Below are 22,461 nucleotides of genomic sequence, written 5' to 3' on the forward strand. Positions count from 1 at the left end.
GGTAAAGATTCAATCAATACATTTTACTTAATTTTCATGAATACAAAGTAAAGGGTAGTTTAGTCATTTAAACCCCATGTTTGTTTAATAAATACAGTTAAAATTACATCAACAAACTCCATATGTTCTTCTTTACATTTGAATTTGTACTAAATTAGCCTTAAACATATATACAAATCCAATTTTTTTAACATATTTTTGCATTTCTTAACAACAACAAAAACACAAAAGAATGTCCAATCAGTTAAGAAGTAACTTCTCCTCCTCTTCCCGAAACGTCTTGAGTCGGCTCTTTACAAAAACTGTAACCGCTATCGTCGTTACAACAGTCCCGCAGAATCCAAACACATTGAAAACGATTTCTATTGTTGACATGGAGTGTCTACCTTGGGAAGCATCAGCTAGAGATCTTATCAGAATTCCTCTGCAATATCAAATACTATAAGAAACTCACGAAAAAAAACAGAAACACATTCTTACACTTACTGACTTACGTATAAATGGAGACAAAGATTTCAGGCACGATTCCAACCAAAGACCCGAGCAAATAGGGAGTGTACTTAACATTCGTGGCGACTGCACAATAATTGTATAAAATGTATGGAAATGGAGAAAATCTTATCAGAATTACAGCTTGAAATTGATTAAACCAATCTCCTTCACCCGCCATTCGAATCAATGAAACTGTTTTAGTTGGACATTTCTCCAACCATTCCTTAATCAATGAATAAATCAAGTAAAAAAATATGGAAAGATGTTCAAAACTATGAAGAAAATGAAAACATACTTCAATTTTACTATAGAAGAATGAACCGAGGAAGAAAGGAAGTGACATTCCAATGGAAACCCCACAAATGATTACGAGAAATCCAAACCCATAACCAAACATCATACCCACAACCCACATTGAAGGCGAAGATGGGATGAGGAAGACGGGGAAGAATGCTATTGATGCGAAAAGTATAACCGTTAACATCGGTTTGCTGAAAGCTTGCATTTGCCAATCCATCCATGGTATTAGTTCCTGTGTAGATGATGAAAACAAGTCAATTTTACATTTAATTGTATAATTCAACCATTCTTAACCAATCCAATCCAATCCAAACCTTGTCCATGAACAAGGGTCCAATCCACAAGACAAAAACTGCAACCAAAACACCCAATATGATAACCAGCGGTACCGCAATTGCCCATCGCAAAATATATGAAACCTTATCTACCCGCGTCTCTGTTTCACTATCTCCAATCGATTCAATCAATTTCGAATAATCTAAATGATTACCGTCTACTTGAAGATTTGGATTCATCCCCGTGACAAGGGCGTCCTCGTGATTGTCTTCATACGTCATTGCATCAAAAATGGAGAGAAATTGGCCGTCGCTGCTCAGTATGACATGAGAATTGAAACACTAGAAAACCTGGAACCCTTTTGATCAAAGGGGATGAGAAGGCGAATCGCGATGATGGGTATCTGAATGTGGAGAAATTGTGTATTTCCTTTGCGAGAATTCGAAGGCATAGCGATAATGGTTATTGGAAAAGAATGGAGCTTTTGCTGAGTTTTTTCCATTGGAAACAAACGTTGTGAAGGAGTAACCGACACGTGCAAATATGCTGCTTCCTTCTGTTTGCTTTTTGGAATACTTTAAAGCTCATTTTGTATTTGGTTTAACTCTTTTAAGGACTAATGTGTAATACAACACTCACTTTTTTTTCAAACGTTTTCGATTAAGGATGAAAATTTAAAACCAGCACAGGATAACTCAGGATAACTGAATCGAATTATTCTGTTTATAACGGTTTTTCCTCGGTTTAACCGGTAGTTAATCAGGGATAAAACGACGATAATATTTGTGTTCCCCGTCCCAATCTCACCATAATTCTGACGGAACATTATAAACACAATTGAAAATATAAAATCATAAATATATTTATTTATTCATTATATTTTATAAGAAATTAAAGTTTGTTTATTTATTTATAATAATATAAAATTTTAATATATTATATAAAAAAATCCGTTTATACAATTTTTTTTTTAAGAATATGGTATAAAATGATGCCTGGTAGAGATACTCGAAATCGAACTGGACAAAAATAACATTAAAAAAAATCCCAAAATAAAAATGAAAACTAATAATATATTTATCGTTTCGAAAAAATCCCAAAATAAAAATGAAAACTAATAATATATTTATCGTTTCCCATTACCCTACCTAAAACAGACTCATTTATAATCTAAAATTAAGATTTAATTATTGGAGTACTATGATCTCCACTCAATCAAAATATATTTTTAATAAAATCAATCTTGAAATCTGTAATCTATTAAATAAAAAAAACTTTACTTTTTACTTAACTATTAGATAAATTTATAGATCATTATATATAAAATAATTTTTACATCAAATAGAATATAAAAAATATGTGTATCATAATTCAAAAACTAATATGAATTATGATTTGGATATTATACACATTTTAATTTTAATTTGATAAACTTTTAGAACATAATTATGATAAAATATTATTTTCAACAATTTTATTACATAAAATAAATCTTAAAATTTACTTGTTAAGCTAGTTTTTATATGTATATAAGATATAATAATAATAAAATCAATATCCCCAAGAAATGGATTTGATCGTAAAAGTTTCTATCAACTTCCATGGAAACGAGTGAGAATCTTGCAATGGCGGCCGAGATTTTACAGGAAAATCTTCCTCATTCAATGCGTTAGGATCTCATCAATCTAATGTGAGTTGTTTTCTCTGTTTACATTATATAGAATTAGTCTGAAATACAACTCATCGATTCGGCTATTATCGCTTAATAATCCTCCCAATCTTCCATTATAAACATGTATAATTGGAGATTGCATCAGTTTTTTTCTCAGTTTTCATGATCTATCGGAATGGATTTCACTTTATTTTATCGCTGATTGTCTTCTTTGCTGCAGATCATTGATAAATTTAGTCTAGAACTTTCCTTTTGCAATAAGTTGTGATAACAGTTGACAAGTAGAAATGATGATGATTCAGTTCAAAGGAACTCTGTTTAACATTTTGTCTATCATGATTTGTTTATGCATTACAGACAATGTTCATATACAGAATTCCTTTATGTAGAAGTTCTCAATCGAGGATTTGTTTAAAGAAAAATGAATTCTAGAGCTGAGGATTGGTGTTTGATTCAATACCTAACAATTCAAAGGACAAAAAAAATGCTTATAAGCAGTAAATACTAGTCTATTCTATAATTATGCAATAGCCAATAAGCATCCATGAATTCATGTCTGCCAAAATTCCAATAGGTAGAACCCATCAACACAATAAGATCATCAAAAATATGAATTGTATGGTTTTAAATGGTTCCACCTGCCTTCTCTTTTAATTACACTTCTTGCTATAGTTTATAAGAAAAGGGTCCCACAAATGAATGGGAAGAGCACCTCACCGGCCCATTCCTTCACCACTCCTTTCCCTTAAAACAATTTCCATGCCTTTTGATGGGAGGATGCTTGTAAATCCTCATTTTCTCATATGGGAATGTTGAGACAAAAAAAATTATCTATACTACTTTATTAAGAATAAAAATTGTCTATATTTTAGGCAAAGCATAATTTCTCCTTTGTCTTATAAAAGTGTTTCCATTATATTTCTCACTAGTGGCAGCCAAATTCTAGGTCTAATACTCCTTGGTCATGAAATTTGATGGATTTATCTTTTTCATATTCTTCTTTTCCTCGTTTTGAAATTCCCTTTTGTAAATTTCGTCAGATTTGTGAAAAGCAACGTCCATATGAAAATGCTCAATGCTTTTAGAAAACAATTTCATTATATTGACAACTAAAACTGTGATGCTTGACCATACTATTATTCCCCCCACAAAATTCTCCTAGAATTAAGGCTGAGGAATATATATGGTCCTCATCTCTACACTCTCCAGCATAGAACAAAAATCACTTTATTTGTCATCATTGCTCTAGCTTGATTCTTGGAAGATGGAAAGTCTTTCTCTTTTCTTTTTCTTCATTCATGGATGGGTACAATTCTTTTTTACAAAATGGTTCTCTTGTATTAGGAATTCAGTAATTCATCCGAAGCTGTATGATTTATTCATAGGAATTGTCTAAAATATAATACTCCCTTCAGCCCCAAAACATGTGTGGTGAAAAGGCCCACTTATTTGGAATGAATTTACTTAAGCACGGTGAAAGTTCTCTATTGGTAATCTAAATATAGTGATATCATTGTAATGAAAGTTCATATGAGTGAATGGATTTTGCTGAGTGTTTGTTTTTTGGGATTACCAAACATAAAAATAATTTACTATTGATCTTTCGGAATTGTCTGGTGGATGACCTGATACAATCCTTAACTTTATCATTGTGCTAGTTGAAATTTGGTAAAGCTAATGGATTCCTAGAAAGTTGATCAATGAGACAAACAGTCCTTCCTTCTCTCAAAGTCAACATTGGTTTTCATGTACAAAAATAAATCAGCAAATTGCTTTAGCAGAAAGTGGGAAACCAACTCTTATTTTATCTGTTTGCATTTGGTTTATTAAGTGTATGAGTTTTTTTTTGTTTGTTAAAGAAACTAGTGTCAATGTGTTTCATATTTTGTTTCACAAGCTTTCTTATATAACAAAAGCTAAATAAATAACTAAAAGCAATCTTATCCCTTGAGATTAGAGACTTCATCCAAATTTAGTTTCGGTACTCAAATGAACAAATATTAGAATATAATTGGCATTTGAAAGTCAAAGGCGAATCATAGTAGGTAGCCTCATTTTAATTGGTAAATGCTAGTGCTAGAGAATTTGGATTGGTTGGTTCATATGCAGGATGTGCTTGCTTACTTTCATTTTTATATTCATCTTCTCTCATTGACCCAACAAATCCCATGATCCCTCATGGTTTTGATATGATTACATTAAAAATGTTTTTTTTAAGAGTAAGTTGAGAGGTTGAGGAGAATGTATATGTGGGGCTCTGGTTTCAACTTTTTTCAGCCTTTTGATTTTCGACCCTCGAACTTTGGCTTTTCCTATATTTGAATAGGCTAATCATTTCCTAAAAATGTAGCCATCATCTCCCTTCATTTTTATAATTCCAACATGGATTTGTCATGTGAATGGAGTCTTCTTGTTAACCCCACAAAGGCAGGTGACCTTCTTGCATTAACATCAATAACAGGGAACTGAAAATACATGGAAGAAACTAGGAAATGATGTTCATACTATTAATAATATTTTTCTGTTGAACAAACCTTTAATTAAAACCACTATAAAAACTCAAAGTTTGCATTGACCTTGGTTGAAAACAAGCCAGTTAAATACAAAGAATAGCCACGAGTTGAGTCCATTAATATACTATAATAATAATTATTATTGAATTTAAACTGTATATGGGTATATAATATTTTATTCAATATGGTCCACTCAGTTTAAGTATTTAAGTAAATTGAGATACTGTTGTTCTCTCATGGGTCATCCCTAAAGGGCACTTTGTTATTAAACATTATCTTGTCAATCCTTGACTCCTTGTATAGTAAAATAGGCATTATACTAATATAACACCTCTATGTTTTTCCTCCCTTTTCATGACTATATTGTCTTGTCTGCTTAGCTATACTCAACTGTATCGAGTTTTTTTCTTCTTGTTTTGTGGCCGAATTAAAATAACGATAAAGAGAGATAATTGGTATTTTACTCGGAAGTTAGTTAGGAGTTAGGATCATGCAAACTGCTTAAACTAGCTGTCAACTGGACAAATTTAAAAGATTGTCACTGTTGGCTGGTCAGTTAGTTAGGGGATAAAATAGAAAAGATTTAAAAAATTGGAGTGGCAAATGGAGGTTGGTTTTGAGATGCAAAAAACAAAGTTTAGTGGGGAAAATACCAATTATCTCTTAAAAAAATTCTTCACAACATGAAAGGATGGAATGGTTTGGCATGAAAGAAAATGGAAATAGAGCACATACCGAGACAACAACAACTGACCATTAAGAGAGTAAGAAAAATTAGTTCAACATATCTTATTGCCTCACATGGAAAAAACAAAAGTAGAAAGGCTTTGACTATTGTTTCCTACTAGCTTTCTCTCCAAAAAGTATAGAAAAACCCCACTCTTCTTGTGCTTTTTAGTGATTATGAATATGCTTTCTACATACCCATTTGGAAACACTTTCAGGATTTAGATCTAAATCTTGATAAAAAACCGTCAATAAATTTCTGAATCTGTGTCCAATTAAGTTCTGTTTCCAAATGTAATTTCTACAAGTGTTTCCTAAAAAAGTTATTGACAGTTTCTCCAGATAGAATCTGTTTGTGGTTTCAATCTTATTGGCTTGTATCATAGTTCCTTGTGTGACTCTACAGAAGTCCAAGCTAAAATAGTTAACTCAAAAGTTCAACCATTTTCTTTTCACAAATAGAGTTTGAGCTTGAATTTTCATAAATAATCAGCTGCGAAAATGTAGAGTTAAATTCCATTCTCTTTACTGATATGATCATTGTGGAATTTTTTCTTTAACGTCTATCATTACACCTCTCATTATTAGCACCAAGATGTGCACAATGACAGGCATGATTCTGACCCCATGGAACTTGGAAGCATGTTAAAAAGTAAATTATTATGGACCACTTACCAAAAATGAACGAAACTCCCTTTTTGATGATAACTTAGAACAATTGATAACTCTCTTTACAAGATCTACCCAATATCCAACTTGCAATCCAAAATCATCATATTTTCTTCATTAATATAATAAATTTTATTGTTGAATACTTGTACTGACAGATACCCATAACAAAGAAGATGGAGGAGAAAGGCCTGCTTGACTTATTATTGCTGGATAGGAGAAAGCCTAAAACATTAAGAAGGTATATGCCTATGAAGCTAGATTTACTAGGCTAATAAAGGGCACATTCCATCTTTGTAAAAGCCTTAGCATGATAGCCTTCCATGAAAAATAAAATAAAAATTCAAGAAACTTACAAAATTAACCCTGCAGTAGATATGATTCTGCTTAGATTTCTAGAACCTTTCTGCTTTATATCAGCCTTTTAAATAACATATCTTGAACCCTCTTTTTTTCTTTTTTCTTGCATTCTAGCTTATTTAAGTATTCCCACACATGAGAAAACAAACACTTTTCTAGGGGAGAAAAAAAAAATTAACTAATTAATGCACATTTTTTCAGTTGCCCTAGATTTTAAAGAAACAGTGGTGGGAGCCTCATGCTTTTCTGCTTATAATATATACGTTTCTGTAATGTCCTCTTGTTTATGAATTTTCTTTAGGAATCAGGTCCTTTCCGCTGAAGAAATATTTTAATTGTTTGGAACAAAGTGTGGATGCCGGTCACACATCTTTCAAAGTTGTATAGAGGAAGAAGAATTTCCATAAGAAGAGGTCAAAGGTCCTTTATCCTCCCTCCTCTGTGTGATTCCTCTTACAACCTTATTTTTTAAAAATGGGTTGGCCTTTTCTTTTCCCACCTTTTTCTTCATCTCTGGTGGAGCCTTGGGCCTCTAAAAGCTTTATAAGTGGGTTATATGGGAGGACATAAGGGTCATTTTGTGGCAATACACTTTTTCTCTGCATATTTATACCTCTCATTTCACAATGCATAAATGATACCAAAAGAGGAGAGATGGCAGTACGTAACAGGTTTTTCTGTTGCAGCTATCTTTTCTCTTTATCTCAAACCCCTCATAGACTAAAGAAGAGAATGTTAGCCACATGGACACCTGAGCAAGAAATTAACCAAGTTAGACTAAGGTCTGGTGCCGATATGAAAAGGAAACTAGAATGGTATGATCTGATTGCTCTTGGTTTAGGAGGAATGTTAGGTGTTGGTGTCTTTGTCACAACAGGTCCTGTGGCTCACACCACTTCAGGCCCTTCTGTTTCCATTTCTTATATTATAGCAGGCACATCAGCTCTTCTTTCTTCCTTGTGTTATACTGAATTCTCTACTCAGATACCAGTTGCTGGTGGTGCATTCAGTTATCTAACTGTCACTTTCGGTAAGATTTTCAGCCAGATTATCTTGTTTTGATATGTTCTTCTGGTTGTTAAACTGTTTTGGATTGGTTCAGGAGAATTTGTGGGTTATTTTGGTGGTGCCAACATATTGATGGAATATGTCCTATCAAATGCGGCTGTGGCTAGAAGCTTCACAGAATACCTCTGTTGTGCTTTCGGAGGAAATCATCCAGATTCATGGAGAGTTCATGTAAATGGATTAGTTGATGGTTATAACATGTTGGATTTTCCAGCAGTTGCTCTTATTGCTCTTCTCACACTCTGTTTATGCCACAGGTATAATGAATTTATCTAATTCAAAATGGGATTTTGGTTAATGAATTATTATTATTATTTAATGATGCAGCACAAAGGAAAGCTCCATATTGAACTTCATAATGACAGTCTTTCACTTGGTTTTCTTTGGCTTTATCATTATTGCCGGTTTCTACAAAGGTAGTGTCAAGAACTTGGTAAGTCCAGGTGGTTTTGCACCTTTTGGATTCAAAGGCATTCTTGATGGGGCAGCGATAGTTTATTTCAGTTATATCGGATATGACGCGGTTTCAACTATGGCTGAAGAAATTCAAACACCTTCAAAGAGCCTTCCAATTGGAATTGTTGGTTCTGTAATCATTGTTTCTGTCATTTATTGTCTATTGGCCTTGTCTTTGTGTGCTATGGTTCCATATAATAAGGTTGGTAGGATCTTTTGTATTATTAAAGTGTACAATCTTCTTTTTCTTTTGAAATTTATATCTTTTTTGTTTCAGATTTCGAAAAATGCATCGTTTCCTATGGCTTTCGAGAACATCGGGTGGAGGTGGGGAAGTAATGTGGTGGGGGCGGGTGCTAGCTTGGGAATAGCCGCGTCTTTGTTGGTGGCCATGCTTGGACAAGCAAGATATCTTTGTGTTATAGGAAGAGCAAGGCTGGTGCCTTCTTGGTTGGCTGAGGTGCACCCTTCAACTGGTACTCCATTGAATGCAACTCTTTTCCTTGGTTAGTATCCTTTAATTCTTACTAATCTAAATCACATTTTATCTCATCATCAATCAATTTTATCAATTAAATTATTTGAATACAAAACATGTTTTAGTCATTTAACTCAAATAACTCCAAATAATCCACTTTTGCATTCAACCAGATTTTATTTTTTTGGAAAAAACCATTCATCCAATAATTCTCTAGTCCTTACTTTCAAAGAGGCTGAGTTTGCGTTAAAATGAAGCTTTTTTTCCTTTAAAATAGTCGTAAAGGCTCGAACCTACGACCTTGTTGTTGCTAATACTATTTGAGTTAAAAAAAAAGTATTGAAAAAGTAATTTGAAGCTTTTATTTGTATAACGATGTTGAATAAACCAAATTATAGTTAGAATTTTAAGTTTTGAATTAAAGATAATTAGTCGGACACTCCACCGTCATGACCCCATTTCTATTCAAGCGTTTTTAGACCCCACTTCTATTCAAAGCGTTTCTAGACGGAATCGAACTTGTGACATTTTGATTTATAGTTGTATTTTAAGTATTTGATATATAAAATGATTTCAAAATATATATATATATATATATATATATATATTTTAAGGAAATAACATTTTTATTTATGCTTATTTATTTATATATATTTAAAAAAAACTCAATTCTTTTATTGAAAAAAATAAATTAGATAACTATGTTTTTATAATAATATCATACAAAAATATAGAACTAAAATTAATATTAGATAAGTAATTTGATTTACATTTGCAAGAATTAAAATGGTTTATTTTAGTAAGTTAAGTATTCATTAACTTACCAAATTAAGTATAAATTTTAGTTTAATTATAAATTTTTGCTTGAATTTTTAATTTTTTTTTTTATAATGATCAATGCACACTAAATACAAAATTGTTTGTCATCAATTAATTGGGCTGGAAGGTCCTCTTAACAAGATCATTAATCGAATCATTATATTTTATGATTTAATTTTCATATCATAACATTATGATTTTTTTTTTTCTTTTTCTCGAATTAAGTGATAATTGTGTTATTTTACATATTCTTCTTATTGTATAATAGGTGTATGCACGGCATCAATCGCACTCTTCACCAACTTAGACATAGTCCTTGAAATGATCTCAATTGGCACCCTTCTTGTCTTCTATCTCGTCGCAAACGCACTCATCTACCACCGTTACTCAATCTCCGGCCAAACCCCTCCCCTCCGAACCTTCCTATTCCTCTCCCTTATCTCCGCCTCCTCCATCGCCTTCTCCTTAACATGGAAGCTCAAGAAACGCCAATGGGGACTATCTCTGTCGGGAAGTTCCATCATCGCCTCCACCGCCTTGTTCCAATACACCGTGCCCAACCACATCCGCTCCAACCGTGGTAGTGGAGGGTGGTTGGTGCCAATGATGCCATGGCCAGCAGTGGGATCGGTTTTCCTTAACGTATTCTTGATGACAACTCTTAAGAAGTTGTCATACCAAAGGTTTGGCGTGTGGACGTGTCTTATAACTTTATTTTATTTACTTTACGGAGTTCATTCAACTTATGAGGCCGAGGAAATGAGTAATAACGTGGTGAATCCGATAACTTCGCCAACTCTTCCTTCGTCCTCGACACACGAACAACTAGAAATAATACCTAAGCTTGAGATACAACTAGTTTAAACTCATCTAAATTATAAATCAAGCCCTTTTTCTCTTCTTTTATTTGGTGCAATATTTAATTGTATTTAATAAATTGCATGCATGTATCTAGGGGAATAGGGCGGATATATATCAATAGATTCACATTTCAATATTATCTTTAAGTATAATGTGTTGAATTTTAATTAATTATAAATAATATAATAATTTAGATGGTTGTAAAACAGAAGTAATTATTATTTTATTTTTAATTTTATATTAACTTATAATTAATATAGTATGTAACTTGTAGAATGATTTCACAAAAGGATCTGTGGCGCAATGGTAGCGCGTCTGACTCCAGATCAGAAGGTTGTGTGTTCGATTCACGTCAGGTTCAAAAGTTTTGCAATTTTATTTTTTTTCAATTTCTATTACAAAAAAAATTATACTAAGATCAAATTAAATTTAAAATTTGAGATTTTTTTTGGTCACATAGTTCATAGAAGATGAAACAAGATAATTGTAAGTAGTTAACATTCTGTCTATCTATATATGATATGAAAAATATGGAACCAAAATGATTTGTTCAAATATAACATTCAAAAAAATCCATCAAGATCCAACATTTTCATTCACATTCAAGTCTCCATGTTCTTTTTTCATCCTCGAAACCTTAATCGAAACTGAATTCTCCAACACCGACACATTCACATTATTCCAAACATCCGCCTTCGTTGGAAGCTCTGCGATTCTCTCTGCAATCCCCATGTCTTCTGCCAAAACCGAACCAAATACAATGTACGATCCTTGCCACTCGTGATGATTTGCCAGGCTTATGAAGAATTCGGGACCAGACCCGACCCATGCAACCGAACCACGTTTAATTGTTGGGCAGGCTTCTGTTGGTATGTCAGTAAAAGGGTTTCCTTGAGCTTCAAGGGTTCCTTGAATCAGACCAAATGGAGGACCATAGGGAGCCTGAAGAATCAATCAAACACAACACTTTAGCTAAATCATCCAAAATTAAGCTTTTTGAAGTCTTGAGAAAAAAGATACATCTTTTATATGGTTCCCATCGGAATCCCATGATCGTCCACGGCTTTCAGCGCGATAGAATCTGCAGCCTGCACAGTGTCGTAGGCCCAACAATTGGAGGATGTAAACCACTGATCTTGGGGCACAGTCAGGATAAAGCTGGACAAGAACCAAAAAATGTTACTTCAAAAAATTAATAGGATTCTTGACCAATTTGTATGCCTTTTCAAATAAATCTGTAAAAAACGAGTCTTGAGCAAATCTAGATCAGAAAATGCAGACATATCTGAGTATTAAGATCCTCAACATTAGCACCACTTGAAAACACTTTTTGTTTATGTTTATGGTTATAGATCATACAGAATAACCCCTTATTCCATCATTAATAACATCATGAATCAAATCATTTAAATCATCAATACTAAAATAACATTCTTCTGTAAAAAAGAAATTCAATTATCTCATGTCCCTTATCAAATGGGCTTGGATTTTATTTTTTGAAAAAAACCTTCCTCAAACAAGCTCAGATCTTAGTCAAAGACAGACACTTTCCAAATTTTATTTTTGTTTCTCTCGATCCAGATACAGAAACTAACTCAAAAGGTGTTTCCTAACGAGACACGATGTCAAGAGAATCATTTGTTTATTGATCAAATGATGTTAGTTTAACACCAAATTTGATTCATTAATTATGAATCTAGTAGTCCAAATATAGCCAAAATCAAACAAGCTCTAAAATAAACTTGATTATGAGATAATAATACCTTCATGTGAAGTGTTCCATATTCTGTTTCCAAACCAACAATGCCCTGCATATGGTGAGTTCATATATATCAGAAACCAATGAAACAGAAGAAAACATGTATTCAAAAAGTATGCCGCCATGCCGGTTATGATCACTAATCCATCAAACTGAAGATTGAAATGGAAATTTCCATCATCCCCCCATTAAACCACAACAGATAACAAACTGATCTAGATTCACCTATTCTCTCTTAAGTACATATAAGAAGAAAGATAACTAAAGATGAATTCTCTAGTAAACTAGATTGGATGAATCATGAATGAATGGATCATTAATCAAATATCAAAAACTTCATCAAGCATGTAAATTAACCAAATCTACAACTTGAATTACCTCTCCTTTTCCAAAAATGATGCCGGATGTCCAACTATTTTTCTTTCCTGAATCTTGCTTTTCAGGAACCAATGTATCCTTCTGTTTCTTCAACCAGCACTATAACAACAACAACAACATGAAGAGAATTGACCCAATGACATTCAAATCTCTTTCAGACAATAAATCAAACAGTTTGTAGGTCAAACTAATTACCTCACCAAATTGATTCCCACAAGCTTCACGATTCCCACAAAAAACCCAACTATCACACAAACAAGGTCCATCATTACCAGTACACATAGCTTTACAAGCTTTACAACATTCCTCAGATGAATTGAACTTGAAATCGGTACCCCACTTCACTGCAGTTCCCCATAACTCCAAATTCTCGACTCCTTTACAACACTCGCCGCCTTTTTCGATTAAACCAACCCATTTACTTTCTCCCTCAACCTCCGGTGACGAGTATTTGGGTCTCAGTGCTGCCGTGGCGAATATGTACGCTGCCAAACAAGAACCTAAACCCAACAAGAGAAGGATCAAAGAAGCTAATCGTGTGGGTTCGGATTCGTTTGGCTTCCGACCCATTGGAGATTGAGGAAGAAGAACGAAACCCAGAAATTAAGACCAGTCTTTTATGAATGATTTGTGAGATTCAACGATGGATGGAGGATCTAAACAGTAGTCGTTGACTGATAAAAACTGAGCCTTCTTTGATGGCTCCTTTTATTATTTACAAGCCAAAACAATGGAGATTCGTTCATTGTGATCTGTTTATTTATATATTAATTGTTTTCTATCATTTTTATGTTGTTAATTATAAACGAGGAATGATTAAGATTTGAAATTTGAGAAAATAACGGAAAAAAATAACGTGGTGCAATTTGATTGGTCAAAAAATTAACAAAAATTTTTTTTTTTTTTCTTTTTCCCCACGTTAATAGGTTAGGTGGTCAAAAAATTTATTGATATTAAAAATTTTGGACTGTTGTGGAACTTTTCATTTCCCAGTTTGTTTTTGTTTGAGTGGGTTTTGCTGATGTTTTATACAACTAATTTATTTTACTGTTTTTATATCATATTAAAAGGATTTGATTTTAAATATGTATAATGTATATATAATTAAGGTTTTTGATGAATTAATGTATGCTATAAATAAAAAGGAAGTTTTGACAATGAAATGTGTATGTTACAAAAGTAGGTTAGCTGTAAAAATGTGTTGAGCACATTAATGCCTTGCTTGTTAATAATTTCTAAACAATATTACCCTTTTAAAAATAAATATATATTTTTTATAAAGCTAAATATTTAATATATTACCAAATAAGTCTTTTATTAGTCCATATAATTAATATTCCTATCAAATAATTAATTAAACAAGTCAACTACTTTACACTTTCATTTGTAACTTGTTTATATAAGAATTTTAAATTGTTTGTTGGGTTTAAAATAAAAATGATTAAATTATTTAATTTATTAATTTATTAATTAATATATATATTAAATTTATTAATTTTAAATAAAAGTATTTTAATAATTTATTTAAAAATTCCTAATAATCTTTGTTTAAATAAAAACTCTAATTAAACTTTAGGGTGTGTTTGGTAACCCTGTAATTAACATTTTAAGCAATCCGTCATGCAATATGATAAGGCTATGTTGAGTAATATTGAGAAAGAAAATAAACTGAATTTTCAATCGACTAATTCTATCATACTAATGGTAAGTGATTATGCATTTGAAAGACAATTCAAAGCTTCTACACTCAACATATATTTAGATTGGTCCAAGAACAAGTTAGAGGGATGTTGTTCTGCGACATCTCAGTATTGGAAGAGAAAAAAACAACTTTAATATTTAAAGTTGAGGGACACATTTTGGAGGTTAATGAAGAACATTTAAGAGATATTCTTACAAAGTGGCGAAGTGCACTATACCGAACTGGACTGCAATGTTAAATGTCAATGTCGAATGTTTGAATTCAGAGGTATTTTATGTAGGCATATCATGGCATGTTGGAAAAAAATGAGAGTGAATTAGGTATTAATGTAATATATCATGGACATGTGACTTATATATTAAGCGTGAGTTTCAAATTATCACCAATATTTACGATTCAGATATGTCCGTGGAAGAAAAAAAATGTTACAATAGTCTAACCTCATTTATGCATGAGGTTCAGCACCTTGGAGCAAAATCTAAAAAAAGTTGCTCTTTTGTGCTCAACGACATAAAAACTATCAAGGAACATTTTATGTCTATATATGGAACATAATCATGAAGATAAAAACACATAAGCATCTTTAGACAAAGACACAAAAACATCTCCATCAACTTTGATACACTCTGCTATCAAAGTTAGAGCTCGAGGACGATCAACAACGAAGATGAAACAATCTTTCATTGAGAAAATTTCGAAGAAGTCGTCCTCGAAATCACTATAGAAGGTTTGACTGGCTGTATTATTCTTTGTCCTAATTGGTTTGGATGGGTGAAATTGGAATTAGAATTAGAATTGACATTGGAATTCTAATTCTAATTTCATGAGAATTGACATTGAATTACAATTTAATTCCTATGTTTGGAAAAACTATAGAATTATAATTCAATCTCAATTCTTATGTTTAAAAAAACAAAATATAATATTTTTTTTTAATATAAATAAACTTCTCGAAATATCCCGAAAAGTGTATTATACCATAAGTTAAAACATGTTTACAAATTACACAATTAACATAATTATTCTTATGTTCCGCCAATGGTGAGGTAGTAGGCATTCGCGTTTGTTGTCGACTCTACCTGCGAAAGTTGGATGACAAGAGAAACATGAAGATGTTGTGTTGTGGAACTAATGTTGGAGTTGGAATTGAAGTTGCAATAGGATGAAACAAAAACAATAAAACTTTAATAAATGGTAAATAATTAGGACAAAGAATATTGTATGAAATGTAAATTTTTAGGACAGAATCGTCCCGATATGTTATGAAATGTAATTTTTTAGGACATAAATGTCCCGAAATGTACATTTTTGGGAAAGAAATATAAAGTTTCGGGACAAAATCGTTCCAAAATGTTTATTTTCAGGACATAATTTGTAGAATCGTCCTGAAATCTCCTGAACTATCACATTTTGAGACGTTTATGCACATTTTCTCCCGAATATGCGCATTCACTAGCTCCAACTAAAAATCTCCCCAAACATCAGATTCCATTACAACATCAACTTCTCGATAGGTTTCCAACAAAGAAATCGGTACCTTTCGGTCTCAACGCGCGATTTGTTCAATACTTCATTTACTGCAATGTTGTCTTTATTATTTTCTTAAACATTAAACATGAATAAATTCGTTATCATTCAAATAAAAAAACAAAAGTTTTTTATAACTAGATCTAAAAACATACTATGATTATAGAGTTTTGGGAGAAGATTTTCGTCAAAGAAGTTTGAGAGAGAAATAATTTGAGAATTATGACGGATATTGAGTTTGGGATTGAAATTAAACCATTTTTTTTTTTTGTACTCCTACAAATGTGAAAAACCACGTCGGATTCGTGACATTGTTTTCACTGCCCATATCATTCCTCTTATATGATATATGTTAACATAAGAGAGTGACAGAGGGATGAAATGACATAACATCGTGTTATTGGAAGGAGTGTTAGAGAGAAAAAAAAGCGACATTTTTTATTATTGTGCCACGTTCTCTCCCAAATTCAGTCTTAATAATTTCTTGTTAGGGAAATTTTTGACGAAAATTTTCTCTTTGTGACGGTTTCATAAGGTGATTCGTCGGTCTCTTACCGTTAGTTGTTGTGAATCTGATTAAAGCATCGACAATTGATGAAGTTGAAGGCCGACGGTCATCGCTGTCTGTTTATTTGGGAGTGGCTATTCTCTGTTCTCTAATCCTTTGTGGTTTCTAGGAGGTCTGTTGAAGCCGGTTACAATCGAGGAGTACACTGTAGGAAGTTCTTTCTAAGGCTTCAATTTCTCCATTCATTTCGTTACAATTTATTTTTGATTTCGATCAGAAAAACGATTGTTTAGTTCGTTTGTACGATCCAAGCTTTTTCAATTCTTAAAAATAGTAGAATTGCTGTCTGAATTTGTTCTTACATTGAGGATAATCTTTAGTTTCAATAGTTTTTACTTGAATTGAAGCCAAACTTCGAAGTCACAAACACAACGCGGAGAGAGAAAACAATGGTCGAAAAAAGTTTATGTTTTACGCGTTACATATTACGCGTAATACGTATATTACCTATTACGCGGTAAGGGTCAGTCATAAGGACAAGACAACGACATTTTAAAAAACCGAAAGTGTCATCTTTGCAAAGTTCATCGAGCTTGGATCACTTTTGCAATTTAACCCATTATTAGGTCGTAGAATTTCCCAATAAATAAGAACATTATTATCACAATATTTCACCGACTTCTAGAGAGAGAGAGAGAGGATATCCTCAACTACTCCAAGAACTGCTTCCAAGCCTTCTCTACAAGTTTCTACAAGGTAATCCTAAAAGGTGTGGTTATTAACTTAAAGCAGTTCTTTCATTTAGTTTTGCATCCTATATAGATTCTACAATCATGTGATTAATTGTTTGTTTGTTTGTTTGTACGATGTTTGGTTTGGTTAACCCTAATTAGTTTAGAAAGGTAATCGAATGTTTCAAACTCTACATCATTATAGGAGTTTCTACTTGCTTTAATTTAATTAATCGGTCATGAAGCCTCCTAGCTAGGCCAGATCTGGTCTGGTCAATACCGTCCTCCAAGAAAAACTAGGGTTTCTTGATTGTGGATTGGGTTTATATTAAAATAATGAGATGAGATCTGTTTCATTTTTGTACCACTTTCACAAAAATATACGGTTTTTGTTTTTTTAATTTATTTTTAAAAATAATTAATTGAGGATAAGGTTGGCTGGTGTTGAAATTACAGCCAATACACTAAAAAGACAAAACATCATTTAATGAACTTTCCTTGTTATATTTTAAGTCTTTCAACTCTTCTAGTTTGTCTATCTTGACCCTTGGATCTTACCTTCATTCAATTTTGATCACAAACTCTTCATTTTTTAAAATTAAAATTTGCTTAGGATTTGTTTGTTACTCCCATTTAGCAAACAATATTCTTTTTGAATTTAAATATTCAAATCACTTTAAAAAAATCCAAAAAAATACCATGGTCATAATATTATTTCCAACATAATAAAATTTTTACATGATTTTTAGGACCCCTATGGAAATTTCTTTAACTTTGAGGCATTATATCTTGAGTTTTATAACTCGAAAAATCATGAAATTAATTTTACAATATCTTGATAATATTCTTGACTTTCACAAAAAATTTCAGAATTTTTGGGATATTTAAAAAAAAATGTGTATATTTGTAGTGTAAAACTCATAAAATTTGAAACTCAATTGTAGAGTGTTCCTAGAATTGAGATGCTAATTAATAACTCATCTCAACATTCACTCAAAAATGTTTTCAATAGATTTGAGATTAGGTACATGGCAGGCCCATTAAGTTTTTGGCAATAAGATATCATTATTTAAACTATTTCATATAACTCCTAAAAAATATTTGTAGAGATCAAAATACATTTTTCTTAATTGAGGAGAAACCCCCCACAACTATGGTTCAACCCCCATTTAAATGGCTAATAATGAAAATCGAACTCCTGATCTTTTTTATTCTTTTAAGCCGATAATTGGACTACCCTTGTGGGGTTAATCATTTTATTTAAATATTTTTAAAAAAAATCAATTTTATATTAAATAATAAAGAAAAAGAAACAAAAAATGTTTCATTCATTAATTAGGTGCTTTACTTTCTTTTGAAGGCTATATGCATTGGTGTTTTTTTGGTTGAATTTCAAATGCGGTTTCAAAGCTATATTCTGAACTGAGTTATTGTTTTGGTTTGTATTATAGTTCTCACATTTCATTGAGAACCATGACGTTTGAAACATCTCTAATTAGTGGTTTGCTTGCAAACTTGCTGACACCTTTGATTGTGGGAGAATTCATGTTACTTTTGGGTTATAACAATGATATTGAAAAGCTATGGAAAACTATCTTAATTAAATGTTGTACTTGAGGATGCAGAGTAGAGAGAAAGAACGTGTCGGAGAAGGACAAACATACAGAAGACTGGTTGCGAAAACTCAAACATGTATTGGATGAAACTCGGGACATCATGGAACATTGCAGCTTTGATGATCTTCGTCTTCTGATCAAAAAGCTCTCCTCTCCAACCTGTATCAAGGTAACCACCAATACAATAACCTGTTCTCTTATTAATGCTAAGAATTGTTTCATATTTGGTCACACAACTAAGCATTTTCTAAGAAAACTAGACCAAATTAATCCAGAGGGCCAAAAGTTATGTTTGTGTGAATCTATTCATAACTCAAATACAAGTTTGCTAGTAGTTTGCATGAAAACCTGGTTTTTCCTACTTCTAGTAAATTATATGGGAGAGATAAAGGAGAAGAAGCATATTATTGATATTATTCTAGTAGTAATGTTTTTGTTGCTAATGAACTATCTGCTGGGTTGGGGTCTAGGTAAAACAACACTTATCCAAATGGTCTTGACCAGGTTTCTAATATTTTGATCCAAAAATTTGGATTTGTGTTTCTAGTAAATTTGATATTAAGTTAATCATGGAAGTCATCATAGGAATAAATAATGATACTTCCTTTAGTATAGTGTGGAAAATGACTCAAGATAAATTGAGAGAAAAAAATATTTGATTATATTGAATGATGTTTGGAATCAAAGCGTTCAGAAACAGTTGAGATCTATGTTAGATTATGAGTCAAAATGGCGTGTTCGTCCTTACCACAACACTGAATTATGGCGAAAATCATGAAAACGATTCAACTTCTCGAGTTTGTTGACTACTATTCGAACATCGTGCATTTATGTTTGGAATACCGAAAACTTTCAACTTTGTTGATATTGGAAAAAGAAATAACTAGAAAATGTAAGAATGTTTCATTAGTTGGCAAGACATTGGAAAGTCAACTTTAAGAGTGACAAAAGAGAATGGTGCATAATAAGAGATGACGGGTTAAGGAAGATTAATTTCTTCCATATCTCACTATCTCTTATTTTACACCATTCATTTACATTAAAGTCCAATTGACTTCCCAATGTCTTGGCAACTAAGGAACACCCTTACATTTTCTAGCTATCATTTCCAATCTAAATAAAGTTCGAGTTTTTGGTGTTCTATGCATAAATGCACTCTGTTTGAACCACAACCAACAATCATCATCAGAGAGCAAGGATAACGCAACATGTTCAATTATTTCCATAATTTCCACCACGCACGATTTGATCCGCAATCCAAGATAGATCTCAACTGTTCCCATGCTTCAAATATTTTTTCCAAGTATAGTCCAATACAATCAAATACATTTTCCCTCTTAATTTATCTTGAATTGTTTTCCGCAATATCTCCATGGAAGTTTCATTATTTGCTCTTACGATGGTTTTGAAGACCAACTTACTATCGTCATTGAAGACCATATCTCCATGGAAGTTTCGTTATTTGCTCTTACGATGGAATTGAAGACCAACTTAATATCCTCATTGAAGACCATTTGGGCAAGTGTTGTTTTACCAAGACCCCAAAATCCAACAATGGGCAGTACAGATAGCTTTGACAACACTAACACTAGATGTATTGACTAGAATATCAACAATCTTTTTCTTTCTCCTTATCTCTCCCATATACTTCACTACAACTAGAAAGAGACACGGTTTCACACCACCTACTAAGTAAACTGGTCTATTATTTTTGAGTCAAGTAAATGTAACTTTTGGCGCTCTTAAGAAATTTGGTCTAGTTTCTCTTGAACATCGTTAATTTTTTACTAATTTGTAGACGTGTCCAAGTATTTGCTAATATATGATGGTTTATTAAGTTGATTACCTAGATCCGGGTTGAAGAGGAGGCATTTCGCCTTTTGACTTGAAGGAGAAGATCTTCAAATGTGCATTCATCCATGATGTCTTGAACCTCATATGCCACGACTTTGAGTTTCCGCAACCAATCTTCAGTTTGTTTGTTCATCCTTCTCTCCTGCAAGGTATTTCTCTAAGCATCTTTGAGTTCGTCACTAATTGAAATAGTGTGCTTGATAGCTTTTGAACCACATTCTTAAAATTCTAAAACAAGGAGAATTCATCCTTAATGAGAGGTGCCAAATTTGAAAACAAACCAATGAGTTGAATAAACTTCCAAGTTAAGTTGTTTGTTTAGTGAGAAAATGATAATGCATTTCCATTCAATATAAAACAATACAAACAATACAAACATTACACATTCTATTTGTTAATTAATGGTTGTCTCATGTACTATAGCAAGAAGTTTACCTCAAATTTTAAAATCAATTTAAGAATGCTTGTTGTATGCATACTTATTATTAATGATTGTGGTGATTCGATGTATCATGTAATCTCTTTTTAATTTAATTAATTTGAAGGGGTCAACAAAATAGAATATATGAATCAACTCGGAAGACTGATTATCATAGAAAAATTATTATGGAAATACTTTTTTCAAATTTTTTTACGCCGCCGCACAAGTTTCAAGTTTCGCCCACTTCTCATAACCAAAAACTTAAGCTAGGAAGAGAAAACACACTCAATGTGGCTAAAAACTTTTATAACTACTATCTTTGTTTTGCTTAAGATCTAAATAATAATAAAAAAAAACCTATAGAAAGTCGAATTAATGAATCGTGCTCAAACGTTTACATATCCGAAACTAGATAACTTATTTACATGTTTCACAAAAACAAGTATTCTAACTCACTACCAAAATGTATACATTTTGGGATCAAAAGATAAATCTATCTATATATGCATCAAATAAAATATGTAAAAGTAAAATTGAAATCAAATTAAAGCTGCAAAGAAAAATAGATCAAATCCTTTTATAGAACATTTGGCTTTATCCGTTGATTTATAATAAATATGTAATAAATCTGGGTTCCTCTTTAATATTATTGCCAGGATTAATTTATACTTCTATTCTTCTTTTAATAAATCATCTTAACAAAAAATAAATAATCGAAAAAAGGCTTACCGAAGCTAATTGTGGACTGATTTTCATTTCACTAAGCCCAAATTCAAAACCTACTTCTAAGCCCAATTTATCATCTTAATTTTTTTAATATCTATATTATTTTGGCCTATGGATCAATAACAAATTTTCATTAGTGCTTAGATTTGTGTTGACATATAATTACTTAAGTACTTATAATACCTAATTAACCAAAAAACTTAGTACCATGTTAGACAAACTTTGTAATCCAACGTCACTAAATTATAAGTTTGAGCAATTTGATTAATATATTTCTTCAAAATATTAATCTGGGTTTCTCTTTAATAATACATAATATCCTATCCAAAATAGAACTGACAAAATAAGAAACACATATAAACAATGAACAAAAGTCATATCAATCAGGCAGATCTATGTGAGGATGGGCAGAAGTCCAAAATGAAAAACAAAATTTTCAAAACTAATATATTAAAAAATAAAATTTTAAAAATAGTAATATGTATTAGAATCGGATGTAGGGTGAACTCCGAAGTCTGGGATGACCCGTGTGTCACAAATAACATACGA

General features: G+C 32.0%; 3 protein-coding genes, 1 long non-coding RNA gene and 1 other non-coding gene across 9 annotated transcripts; 3 read left to right on the forward strand and 2 right to left on the reverse strand.

Annotated features, from left to right (window-relative positions):
* Positions 1–44: 44 nt before the first annotated feature.
* On the reverse strand, positions 45–1,589 carry LOC124942643 (uncharacterized protein HI0703 homolog). 2 transcript variants are annotated; one of them, XM_047483185.1, is made up of 4 exons: positions 1,107–1,589; positions 788–1,024; positions 495–715; positions 45–424 (listed from the first exon to the last, which is right to left on the reverse strand). In XM_047483185.1, exons 1-4 carry the CDS (start codon positions 1,347–1,349, stop codon positions 241–243), a joined length of 885 nt encoding a protein of 294 aa, XP_047339141.1. In that variant the 5' UTR covers positions 1,350–1,589; the 3' UTR covers positions 45–240. The 2 variants fall into 2 exon arrangements, with proteins under 2 accessions (XP_047339141.1, XP_047339140.1); XM_047483184.1 differs by having other exon boundaries at positions 495–1,024.
* Positions 1,590–2,634: 1,045 nt separating this feature from the next.
* Positions 2,635–10,729, forward strand: LOC124942279 (cationic amino acid transporter 6, chloroplastic-like). 3 transcript variants are annotated; one of them, XM_047482747.1, is made up of 8 exons: positions 2,717–2,758; positions 4,399–4,488; positions 6,807–6,889; positions 7,695–8,038; positions 8,111–8,333; positions 8,404–8,734; positions 8,810–9,038; positions 10,098–10,729. In XM_047482747.1, the coding sequence occupies exons 2-8, from the start codon at positions 4,441–4,443 to the stop codon at positions 10,691–10,693; spliced, it is 1,854 nt and encodes a 617-aa protein (XP_047338703.1). In that variant the 5' UTR covers positions 2,717–2,758; positions 4,399–4,440; the 3' UTR covers positions 10,694–10,729. The 3 variants fall into 3 exon arrangements, with proteins under 3 accessions (XP_047338704.1, XP_047338703.1, XP_047338702.1); XM_047482748.1 differs by lacking the exon at positions 4,399–4,488 and having other exon boundaries at positions 2,635–2,758; XM_047482746.1 differs by lacking the exon at positions 2,717–2,758 and having other exon boundaries at positions 4,129–4,488.
* A 250-nt stretch (positions 10,730–10,979) lies between these two features.
* Positions 10,980–11,051, forward strand: TRNAW-CCA. The gene has a single exon. It is a non-coding gene; the product is annotated as a tRNA-Trp (tRNA).
* A 116-nt stretch (positions 11,052–11,167) lies between these two features.
* Positions 11,168–13,535, reverse strand: LOC124941641. The gene is made up of 5 exons (XM_047481985.1): positions 13,023–13,535; positions 12,828–12,926; positions 12,454–12,498; positions 11,711–11,848; positions 11,168–11,632 (listed from the first exon to the last, which is right to left on the reverse strand). Exons 1-5 carry the CDS (start codon positions 13,395–13,397, stop codon positions 11,267–11,269), a joined length of 1,023 nt encoding a protein of 340 aa, XP_047337941.1. The 5' UTR covers positions 13,398–13,535; the 3' UTR covers positions 11,168–11,266.
* A 3,666-nt stretch (positions 13,536–17,201) lies between these two features.
* LOC124942568 lies at positions 17,202–21,327 on the forward strand. 2 transcript variants are annotated; one of them, XR_007099703.1, is made up of 3 exons: positions 17,202–17,320; positions 18,921–19,080; positions 20,750–21,327. It is a non-coding gene; the product is annotated as an uncharacterized LOC124942568 (long non-coding RNA). The 2 variants fall into 2 exon arrangements; XR_007099704.1 differs by having other exon boundaries at positions 17,220–17,333.
* The last annotated feature ends 1,134 nt before the right edge of the window (positions 21,328–22,461 follow it).

The sequence above is a fragment of the Impatiens glandulifera genome, chromosome 6, assembly GCF_907164915.1.
Source record: "Impatiens glandulifera chromosome 6, dImpGla2.1, whole genome shotgun sequence".
Lineage (NCBI taxonomy): Eukaryota > Viridiplantae > Streptophyta > Magnoliopsida > Ericales > Balsaminaceae > Impatiens > Impatiens glandulifera.